The following is a 12,133-nucleotide window of genomic DNA, read 5'->3' as shown; positions in this document are numbered from 1 at the left end:
GGTTTGAACTAGTCAAGTCATAAATTTAACAGCTCCCTTGTCAATCAGAATTGGGCAGCACTGTGCTTCCAACCTGGGGGAGAGAGGTAGAAAGGGGGGTGGGGTGGGGTTTACAAATGAATGATTAAAAGATGAATGAATGAGATATAAATTAATTCAATAAAAGCTCTTTTTTAAATGTGAAACTAATGAAGATTTCTGTTTAAATTCCAGTTAAACTGAAAACCCAATTTACCTGAACATCCATTTCTCTAAGCATTCTAGTTAACCAAGGTTTTATTACAGAATTCATTATGTCAGGGAAGGATTGTTGGATTTGTGAGTATTTAGCTGAATAAGAAAGCACATGTAGAAAATATCTGTTAGCAATAGTGAAAAGGGGAAGAGAGAAATGAAAGAAGAAAAAGACTAAAAGATAAACAAAGGAATCATTGCTCAAAGAAAATGTCAGGATTGTATACAACCAGTGCCTAATAAGTCTATTTGCATCAGAATCTATTCTCATTACCACCAAGTTTCTTCTTTTCATATGATGGTAATTACACTGTCAAGGTTATCATGATCCTTACCTACTGGGTAACTATTCTGCCTAAATAGTCATACAAACACCATCCCAGGGCTGAGAAGAGGCAGCATATTGGATATACCCATATCTGCATTGAGATAAAAGTCATCAGCACCCTCATACTAAAGACACATTGACCTGAAAAACAATCGCAGCATCTCTGTGCATTACAATGTCATATTAAAATACCGAATAGGTTGGAGTTAATAGTCCTATTGGACCTGTAATGAGAAATCCTTAAACCCCTGAAAAGTACATAGTAAACTCAGTTGGTTTTCCAATGCTAAAAGTAATATGGGCTTATCCAGCAGTGGAAACTATAAAATCAAATAAACAAGAGCCCCAAGTCCTCCAGTGGAGACGCCTGTACTCCTCAAATAGATTTCACCATTTTGGAAATCTCATTTTTACTTCCAAATGATTGTTTCAGCAAACAGCAAGATAATACCTTGTCCCGGTTTCTAGGTGAAAAAGTCTTTGGAAATCAGAAAACCAACCAAATCGGCTGAAAACATAGTAACCTTTTTTTAAAGATAAGAAAGTTAAGGCATTCCAAAAATGTTTATACAATTATCTTGAGGAAAGGTTTAGATATTTATTGTAGTCCTTAGATTAGAAAGTTATGAGACAGCAACTTTCTGTTGGCCTTGAGTAAATTTGAGCTGACTTTTCCAGATATAGAAACTAAGGTTTTATCTGCTCTGGCTGAATATCCTTATTTTTTAAGTGGAATGCTTGATTTTATTAGCAGCCACCTGATCTAATATAGTGGGCAGGGGGGGGGTTGTCTGTTTTTAAGGAAGTGTTTTGGCCAGGGTCATCATTTTCATGAAGAAAAAGTGAGGGTGAGACTTTACTAAGCAGGCCAAAGAATTATGTAGACATCTTCCTAAATTTCTTCTTAATTCAAAGTTGTTGAATTAAAACCCAATGATACATGACAATTCTTTTTAAAAGTGGGAATTGAGACATTTATACCTAAGGACTCCTAAGTAGCAAGAATATATATATTCCACTGTTTGGGAAATCCCATTTCTATTCACAAATGCTTATTCTGACAAATGGTACAATAACACATTGTCCCAGCTGCTAGACAAAATGTCTTTGAAAATCAGAAAACCACCAAAATGGATGAAAATATGGTAGCTTTTTTTTTAAGATAAGAAAGTTAAGGTGATATAAAATGTTTCCATGGAAACTCTGAGACTACCTCAAGGAAAGGGTAACCCCACTGTTAGACGGTCCTAAACAGTTTTTCATCCATTGCTCTCACTCTACAGGTCAACCATGCTTAGAGAGGACCCAAGGAGAAAATGATGTAATTTCCTTAGCAATGCATCTTGATCAATGTGGCAGGCTAATATCTAAGTTGTGAGTAGATGATAAAGTGATTTGAGCAACAAACTAAGATTACAAACATAAATAAAATTTTGTGTGGTAATTACATAAAACCTAAAACAAAGTTAATCTGATACACATTTAATGATATTATATATCATTATTGTTGTACTATTATATATATATATATATAAAAAATGCTCTATGACAATTAGCGAAAATAACAGTTCATTTAATTATTTGGTATTATTTTTATATAAACAAATCAATAATTACCAGGATCAACGGGAGACAAAGTAGGGGAGATGTGTAAGAAGATCTAGAGAAAATATAGGATGTGGCTGTAAGGTAGGTCCCTCTGAAGACCTCTGAATGTGTAATCCTAAAAGACTAGGAGGATGGGCCTTCTTTTTACTCCATTAGGGTTTCCCATAGGCTAGATGTTTAAGGAGCCACCAGCTGCCCTCCTCACAGGTAATGAGTCACAGGAAACAGCCAATATTGGGATCCCAGGATACACTTTGTTTAGGTTTCCTCTTTTGTAGTGGGAATTCTTTCCCTTCATTGAGCATCAAATGCACCAAGTCAGGCAATAAGTCATTAAGTTACATCATGATGAGAATAGAACCCAAAACTTTTTATAGATACTATTGTTAATACTCCCCCCTGTAATTCACTTAAGTAGTAAATCTATAGTGGTCTGACACTCAGCTGCCACTTATTCTCCACCTTGGTCTGATGTGTGCACCTTGTCACCATTACCAGCTCAATCCTGAGCAAGTCTCTTAACCTCTGCCTGCCTCAGTTTCCTCTTCTGAAAAACGGGGATACTAACAGCACCTACCTCCCAGGGTGGTTGTGAGGATCAAATAAGAGATTTATAAAGCACTTTGAAAACTTAAAAGTACTATTTATAAATATTAGCTACTATTATTATATGCTCCATAAGATTATGCTGAGAGAATTTTCTTATTCATTTTACATCACTTTCCCTAAATCTACTGCTTCAATTAGCCCAAGGTCAGCATAGTAAGTGCTCAATTAATTTTTGCTAAAATGAATTTAAATGTGTTCATATCATGTGTCTATAATCAATAAATCAAGAGAAATTCAGTTGAATGGAATTGAATGCAAATTTTTGCAATGAAAGGGAGTAAAAAATTAATGTCTGTTTCTCATCTATGTTCTAAACTGGATTTTGAACCTTAATACACTTCTATGGTTCGTATCCAGAAAGGAGATTTTAAAAATTTTCTTCGGATATTCCTTAGAGGGACAAATATAAATGATAGCAATAACTGAGTAGTTTTTCTACTTTATTTTAAGATTTCATGTTTTAGATTTACTTCTTTTACAAATAAAGTGGTCCAAGTGACTAAATCTTCTAAGTAAGGAATACTAAGTAAGGGAAAAATATTCTGGACTATTAAAATTAAGATTTAAAGATGTTTTGTTGGGTTTTCCTTCACTAAATATTGTATGTCATTTATCGATAAATTTTTGTTAGATTTTTTTCAAATTACTGAGTTAAGTTACAAAATACTCTTTTTTAACATAATTCCTTAACTTGCCTTCTAGTTTCCAAGAAATGATTCATTTGAGTTTCACTGTATTATCTTTTGTGTCCATATCTCTCTGCTATTTTAAAGAAGTGCCAAAAAAATCCACATTATATGACTAAGAGTTTGAAATGACTCTTCCTTTTATGAGTTTAGAGCTGAACAAAGAGAATGAGTCTCATGTAAATATTACCTTAAATATATAAAACAAACATCTATTTTTAGTTCTATTAATTATTTCTCATCTTTTATTGCCCTAAAAGATGCTTGAGAGTTGAACATTTGAATTGAACAGAGTATTTAAACTGTCCAGTTCCAAGAATCCATAGAAAGGTGCTTTGGCTATGTATAAACTCCACCTCCATCAACCTTTGGAAATTATAGAGTATGATGCTAAAGGGTCTATGGGAAAAAGAAGGATCTTGTTCTGTCACTTGGATGACCCCTGCTGGCTAACTTTTACTTTAAATTTGACCTGCTTCATGTCTAAAAGCTGAAGAATGACTATCAGTGTGTGCCTGGTTCTTGGGAACTGGACCCAAACAAGACAATGGTAAAAGGTACATTCTGTTGCTTTACTTGGGGGCCTTCTGCTTCTTCAGCTTTGGGTTTTAGCTAGTTGAAGCTGCCAGGAATATTTGGCCTGAGTTCTAAAATATTTTCAGCACAAATGCTTTAAAATAAAGACCTGGAACAAATTACAATCCATAAGTGAGAGTGCTGTAAAAAAAGTAGATGTGAGGGGTTTGTCTTTCAAAGATCCAAGATACAAAGCCTGTCTCTTTGTCATAAAAATTCTTTGTAAAATTCTTTTGAGTACAAAAGTTCCATTCCAACTCAAGAATCTCTGAGATTCCTTTGACTTGGATGCCTTTGAAAAGTGCTCTCCTACAAGCCACAGACACTAGGAACTCAGGGTACTTAACTGATTTTTCTTCTTTCAACCAAATTAGATGACAAGGAGCATGCACCTGGGCTCAGCTCTTCCTATAGAATCAGTGCAGTAATCAAGATGCAAGGAGATAATCCCTTCTAGTAGTAAAGGACTGGGGGAAAGGAGCAAGTCCAAGATGTAAGAGGAAGGGGTGGGGGTGGAGAGGGGGACAGAGAGAGGGGAAGGGGGGGGGAGGGAGGGAGAGCACCAAAAACATATAAAGCCAAAAGATCTGCACAGGTCATAGAAAGGAAATCTGATTTTTTTCCCCTCTGTAGTGCTATCACCTATAAGAGAAAGGAAAGGGCTCATAGAGTGCAATTGCCTGATTTTACACATAAGGCCTCTTAAGGTTATACAGCAAGCTCATGACTAAGTTCCAGACTAAAGCAAAGATCTCCTCCAGTCCAAGGTTTTCATCATTACATCCTACTGCCTCCTCTCTATCGGCTTAGCTGCCTGCTCTCAGGTGTTTTTTTTATACTCTCGGCCAGAAAGAGTATATCTTTTTTAAAAAACTAATTTTATGGCTTCCAACTCAATTACAAGAAAAGAAAAAGAAATAAAGTAAACCCCTGAGGAATCTCCATATATAAAGTCTAAGGAATTGGGAGAAGATTAAATTGAAGTGAATATTTGTCACACCAAAGATCTCTCCTGGAACTTCCTACTTCAGCCCTGTCTCAGCAGTCTTCATTCCCACCCTTCAGAGGGGGGTTGTTCTGAGATCGGGTTATCCGAGGTCAGGAGCTTTGGAGGTAATCAGCTACTTTTCAAATTTCATATTGTTATCAAACGCCATAGTTTTAAATAGTAGCAATCCCTTTCCACAACATTTAAACCTCCTAAATCCAACTTGATTCTTTCCATCCCCTGAGCTAACTCAGAGAGCTGTAAAAAGCAGGTGAGGGATTCGTCTTTCAAAGATCCGAGATACAAGGCAAAGGGAGCCCACTGACCAGAGCGCGAGTTCTCTAGTATAGAGTCTTATTTCCTGTGTTTGCTGCCCCTAACAAAATCTTGGAGGGAATTGTGCCTCGTTAAAGCGTACGCTCTGGTAACTAACACCACCTCCCGTCGGCGACAGTCAAACTATCAACCGCTAGAAGGAGGCAGAGGTTACAGACTTAGGAGTGACGAAGACAAGAAACTCGCTTTCTCTCACTGAAGTCCCCTCCTTCCCCAGTCCCCGCCACTTTTATCCTCTGGGATACCAGAAGCTCTCTCCCCTGGGTTCTAGGCAGATACTCCTTATGTTCATTTGGCTGAGGAAAGCAGTGTTTGATCACAACTCCTCAATTCAACTGGAGCTCCGCTATCCCTCTCCGAAAACCCGACCCAATTGAGCGGAGAGTTGGAGTACACCCCATATTTCCTTCTTTCTCCATACAGTGTAGGTGAAAAGATAGGGGATTTTTTTTTTCTTGAGTAGTTAAGGCTTATAGGTGTGGGGGAGGGAGGGGGAGAAGGGCATCCTCTACCCTCTCCCTACCACGCTTACATGAAGGGTCCCCCATCTCATCTCTAAGATGGGGCAGGGTAGCAGAACCATAGTAGGTACCCCTTACACGCGCAGGCGCGCGCATGAACAAACACACATACACACACACACACACACACACACACACACACACACACACACACCAAGCAGTATATTGGGTTTGGGTTTTGGGGTTGTTGGTTGGTTTTTTTCTTCTGTTTCCTCTTCCTACCTGAATTCGGGGACCACGTTAGGCTGGAACCGGTAGAAAGCGGCGGAGAGAGTGACCAACCAGCCAGGTTTGTAACTCCCATTCTCGCACTCCAGGTACGGCAGAGACCACCTGATCTGGTTCTTTTCCCCCCCTGAGCTGTCCCGGAGTCTCCAGTTGTGGCCCAGACCCCGGGCCCCCTGATTGGAGCCTCGGCGATGTAAATGGGGCCTCCATTTGCGCCTCAGGCCGTGAAACCATTCGGTCTCCAGGGTGGAGTTGGTCAAGTGGTGAGCTGAGGAGGACAGGTTCTGTAGGAGGATACGACTCTCCCCGCGCGTGGCCTGAAGGAAGACCTGGGGGGCTGGAGAGGACAGTGACTCGGTGCTGAAGGTAATGGCTGCCCGTGAGATGCTGGGCTCATCTTCAAAGATGCTCCGGATCAGTGCCTGGTACCACTCTAGGTCGTCCTGCAAGTTCTGCTCTAGTGACTTATTGATCATGTTGAGGAAGTTGGTGGCGTAGATAAGCGTGTCCATCGCCCCGTGCAAGGAGGGGTGCAGGCTGACCATGGTGGGGGACTTCCCCGACAGGCCGGCTGCCAGCTCGAAGCGGCCAGAGCAATTGGTTCGTTTCAGTTCATGGGAGTCCCCAGTGTAGAGGTAAGAGGCCACGTCCATGGGCACCTCCTCGGAGAGTTTCTGCGCCAAGATGGTGCCGTCGATGGACCGGCTCCAGAGAGTCGAAGAGTCTGAGGTTCGGGCGGACTGATGGCCATGCTGCTTCCCTCTAAGAGTCCTCTCTCTATGGGGCTCCAGGCGCCCCGGTGGGTCACGGCTGGAACCGGCGGCTCCCAAACCCAGCTGAGCAAGCAGGAGGCAAAGGAGTAAGGGGTAAACCATGTCTCTTGGCTGTCTCGGAGTGAGGGGAGCAGAGGTGATGGGAAGTCACTTTTCAAAATTTTTTTTATTAATAATCCTAATAGTATTACTATTGTTAGTCTTCCTTCTACAGATGGTATCAAGGGGAGGAGGTGGAGATTTTAAAAATAAGAATTTTTAAAAATAGCCTGGATCTCAAAGCAACTGTAAGCAGGAAACCAAGTCACCTGTGGCAATGCTGACTGCAATCTCCTCTCCACAATAGGCTAGCCCTGGGGATTACGCACCTCGTAGCCTTGATCTGAGCAGGTTACATCCCATCTCTCTACACGGCAGCTATAGTTAGCCTGCTTACGTCTTTATCCCCATCCGTTTCCACTGCCGCTTTCATTGAGGTGTGTTAACGAGATGCTTCTGCTGCTGCCGCCTGCAAGCGCCGCTCCATCATCTAACCAGTGGCAGGTTTTCCCCCTCTTCACCCCCCTTCCCAACTCAGGCTCCTCCTCATTCACTTCCCACGGAGGCTCTGATTGCGCGCGCACAGACACAGACACAGACACACACACAGCACTGCAAGGAAACCTGAAGAAGCAAAAATAATTTTTTCTTTGGGGGGGGGGGGTGGGCGTAAGGTGTGCTTGTCTCTGTGGAGGAGTACAGGATGCTTAAATGGCTGGTTAATTGAAGTACTTAGATTTGACCAAGATAACACTTTCCTCCCTCCCTCCAATCTTGGGGGGGGGAGGGGTCCATTAACTAGGCAGCTTGGCTACAACCAACCCCTTATTAGCGCTCAGAGAGGCCTTGTAGGTCGGCATCCTCATTTTGCTCCCTGAATGGTGGATTCATCTGTCAATCATCAAGCTTCCTTTCACAGGGCAGGGATAGGGAGCTGTCCAGTGCTGAACCCAAAGGAATACAGAGGAGGCTGCAGAGGAGGGGAAACAGGGAGAAGGAGAGAAGGTGGAAGGAGGGAGGAGGAGAGAAGAGGGGCAGGAGGGGAGAGAAGAGAAGGAGAAGGGAAGGAGGAGGAAGAGAGGAGGGAGGAGAAAGAGAGAGGAGGAGGGGCAGGGGAGGAGGAATGGCAGAAGGAGGAGGAGGTGGTGGTGGAACTGGAGGAGGTGAAGGCAGAGGAGGAAAAAGAAGAGAAGGAGGAAGAGGAGGAGGAGCGCCAAAATATATGGTACCTTAGGGGAAACAACAGAGATTTAGTAGCTTACCAAGCAAACCTGGTTTGGAAGATATTGATATTTGCATATTTTCAGTTAAAGTAGTCTTTTTCTCTGGGGTTTGTGTCTAGGGACATAGATGGGAAGAATAAGTAGGCTTACGTTTCTACCTCAAAAAAAAAAAAAAGAGGGAAAACAGTTTCCAGTACATCTGCTCTTTTTAGGCAAATTATTAGATCATCTTCCTTAGTTTTGGTTAAAAAATAAAAACAACTACTTTCTGGGGCTGGTACTAAGTATGAGGGAGTAATAGAGACATCTGCTGGCAAAGCTTAAAAACTGAAATTTAAGAATATTCTTAGACAAGGGTAACAGAAAGGGAAAAAAATGTAAGGTAGTTATCATATATAAACATTATTTTAAAAGGGGTATATGTTTTGCGGGGAAAATGATTTATTATTGTGTTTGGAAAAAAAAATTATTATGCTATTTAAATCCAGCCTTATGTGCTTAAAGGTTGTCCACACCCAGAATGTCCCTCAATCCCAGTAACTTTCTAGGAATGCCAGAGATGGCTACCCGATATTTCTGATTCTCCCAGGCCCCAGATCCACCCAAAGCATTCTTTTTGGGGGTTACCACACCCAGGAACTCCAGAGAAGTCCATCTCAAGCTTCTGCTTTAGGTTACAGTTACTTAGATCTGTCTCAATTCACCTTGCTTTTGAGCTGCCCTCTTGGCAAAATTGCTTAACTTGCATACATGGGATTCCTGTTTGGGAAACTTTTCCCAAAATCCTATGTAATGTGAATCTTCCAGAATCTGGAGAGAACTACACTTCCCTTATGGCTCACTTTCCTCTACTAAATGGTCTAATAAAATTTTTTTATAACATTATTTCAGATTCTGAGGTCTGTTCTCATAAGCAACAGTGTCAGTAGTTGTCACTACTGCTAAGAGTGGGAGATAGCATGATGTAATGGAATAAGCTCTGGATCTGGAATCAAAGAAACTGGATTTCAATCTTAGCTCCACTACTTACTACCCATGTAACCTTGGCAAATCACTCCATATTTCTGAGTCTCAGTTTCCTCATCTATAAAATGAAAGGATCAGTCTAGGTGATCTTAAATGTCACTTCCATCTCCAACTCTATGAAAATAACATGTAATTGGGAGATAGGATGCTATATGGGAGAAACTGCAAGAAGGTCAATGTCATTGGATCACAGAGCATGTAAAAGGGAGTAGGGTGTAAGAAAACTGAAAACATAGGAAGGGACCAGGTTTTGAAATTTTTTTTTAATTTTTTAAAAGAAAAAAAAATATTTGGAATCACTGGAGTTTACTTGACTAGAATGAGTAGAAACATACTCAGACCTACCCTATAGGAAGACCACTCTGATAGCTGAGTGTAGAATGAAGTAGAGAAAGACCTGAAGTGGGGAGACAAATAAGCAAACTACTGCAATAGTCCAGGCATGAGATGATTATGACCTATACCAAAAATAATAACAACAACAACAATAATAAAATCGTCTAGAGAAACAAAAGGTCAGGATCTCAAGGGAGGAAAGTGGAAAGGAAGAGACACTTGCAGTAGACCTCTATACTATATACCATACCATACCATACCATACCATACCATACCATACCATACCATACTATACTCTATACTATACTATACTATACTATACTATACCTTTATGCTATAATTACACTCCAAAGCATAATCACTGAAACAATTTGGTACTGGTTAAGAAATAGAAAAGTTGATCTTTGAAACCCAAAATTGTGGCAGTATCAGAAGGGAAAAGCAGCTGTTTACAAGAGAAGTTGTGATGGAAGACTGACAAGACTTGGCGATGCGGAGGTGAGAGAGAGTAAGGAGTCCCAACTCAGATTAGGAACCTGAATGACAGATGATGGTGGTTCCCTTGACGATCATGGAGAAGTTAAAAAGAGGAGAGATGGATGGCTTTGGGGGGGGATATAATTAGTTCTATTTTTGACATTATGAGTTTATTATATCTATGGAATAGCCAGTCTTAAATTTCAATAAGCATGTAAGGAAGATGCAAGTCTGAAAATTAGAAGAGAGGTTAGGGCTATATAATAGATCTGAGAATCATCTGTATGGAGATTGGATGCCCTCAAGCAGAGAGTGGATGACTACTTGTCTAGTATGTTAATATAAGGGATTATTTTTGTATTTGCATTTATCTAGATGGTCACTTAGTTCCCTTAAAACTGTCAAATTCTGTAAATCCCAACTCAAATGCTTCCAATTGTATGGCTGTGGGAAAGTCACTCAGCCTCTCTGACCCTCCATTTCTCATCTATAAAATGGGTCTATGCAACCTGACAGGGTTATTGTAAGGAAAGTGATATGTAAACTTTGGGGGAAAAATACATAAATGTGAGCTACCGTTAATGAGAATGTTTCCATATTATATTTTCTATAAGAAGAAAGTTCTTATAAATCATTGGTGTCAAATTTAAATTGAAATAATCCTTGCCAACAGCATAGTGATTTAGAAAACCACAAATTCACATTATCTACATTGTACTTTATTTTTTGTTTAGGTAAACATTTTCTGATTATGTTTTCATCTTGTTCCTGTAAAACTAAGGAGTTTTGCAAGGTGATATGCAGTTGGCAAGTCATAGAGTGACACCTCTGCTATAAATAATAGATAATAAATTAGGAGCTCTGGTTAGGAATAATGATGGTTACCCCAAAAGAAGGGAGGGGAGAAAAATAAATATGCCAAGCTTTTAAAGTGTGCTCAGAAATTGTGGCTTCTCATATATTAGTTATTCATTTTTGGGTTTTGCCTTCTCTGAAGCCTGAGGGCAGGAATGAGAGTTGGGCTTATGGAGACAAATCTTAAAGTTGTTGATCTTCAGAAGACTCCTGGAAAGTCATATGATTACCAAATTCACATCACTTGCCAGGTCATAAAAATGTTGGACAGAGCATTCACAAACTAGTGTTTCAACACTCTATATACAACATTCTCTCAAAAAAGAAACTGTTTAACTTGAAGGTGATACATATTCTAAACCAAGTGGAAATGTCTTCTTGGTATTTCAGAAGAAGGGTTGTCAGACTAAAGCAGAGTATCTAATGTTCTAAACTGTAGTATAATTATGTTTGCATACCTATAGAAAACTTACTTGTTAGATTTGTATTTATGCTCAAAGTAAGGTTCATTTGCCTGGTCTACTTTTCATTCAAATAAAGCTTTGTAATACACACATTTGTATATGTGTGTATACACACACATATATGTATACTGTGTGTTTAATAGTCTACATGGTTAGCAATATGCATGTTATCAATAAAGGCAATATTTACTTTTTTCATTTTGTTATCACATAAAATGTGACATTTGTTGACTCGTTTAAAGAGTAACTTGTGTTTGATATATTCCTTGGTACAGTATAGTTAACTTTTTTTGCTTTTTGGAGGGGGAAAGGTAAGGCAATTGGGGTTAAGTGACTTGCCCAAGGTCACATGGCTAGTTTTTTGTGTTGTGTCTGAGACCAGATTGGAACTCGGGTCCTCCTGTCTCCAGGGCCAGAGCCCTATTCACTGTTCCACCTAGCCACCCTATGGTTAACTTTTTGAAACCTAAGAGATTTCTCAACAGCTTTGAAAATACACTAAACAAAGAATTTTTAAAACAAAATATACTTCCACTACCCTGTTCTGCTCCCAGCCTTGCCATTAACCCAACATGATGAGTCAGAAGGCTTGAGTTCTCATCCCAGCTCCATCACAAATAAGCTACATGACCTTGGGTAAGCCATTTAATGTTTCTAGGTCTCTATTTCCTCATCAAAAAAGGATAACTGATAGGTAGTCCACAATAATTCTGTACCTTAATGTCCTTAACCAAAAATTGTGGGTTTAAATAATTTTCTATTACCATGGGATATAAGAGAAGTCAATTTATAAAGTTCTTTGAGGTCTGTAAATTCAAACTTCTCA

The 12,133-nt window shown here is 39.9% G+C and overlaps 1 protein-coding gene across 1 annotated transcript in view; it reads right to left on the bottom strand.

Annotated features, from left to right (window-relative positions):
• Window positions 1-7,402, bottom strand: part of GPR158 (G protein-coupled receptor 158) — a 446,391-nt gene extending 438,989 nt beyond the window's left edge. The window contains exon 1 of the mRNA XM_069086327.1: window positions 6,109-7,402. Coding sequence (XP_068942428.1) covers window positions 6,109-6,989 — 881 coding nt within the window. The 5' untranslated portion in view covers window positions 6,990-7,402. The remainder of the gene's footprint in view (window positions 1-6,108) is intronic.
• Window positions 7,403-12,133: the final 4,731 nt, after the last annotated feature.

This window comes from Petaurus breviceps, unplaced genomic scaffold (genome assembly GCF_028583685.1).
Source record: "Petaurus breviceps papuanus isolate PSGF00001 unplaced genomic scaffold, PetGlider_PUasm1.0 178, whole genome shotgun sequence".
Classification (NCBI taxonomy): Eukaryota; Metazoa; Chordata; class Mammalia; order Diprotodontia; family Petauridae; genus Petaurus; species Petaurus breviceps.
The sequence above is the reverse complement of the archived record's forward strand: the minus strand, read 5'-3'. Positions and strand labels throughout refer to the sequence as shown.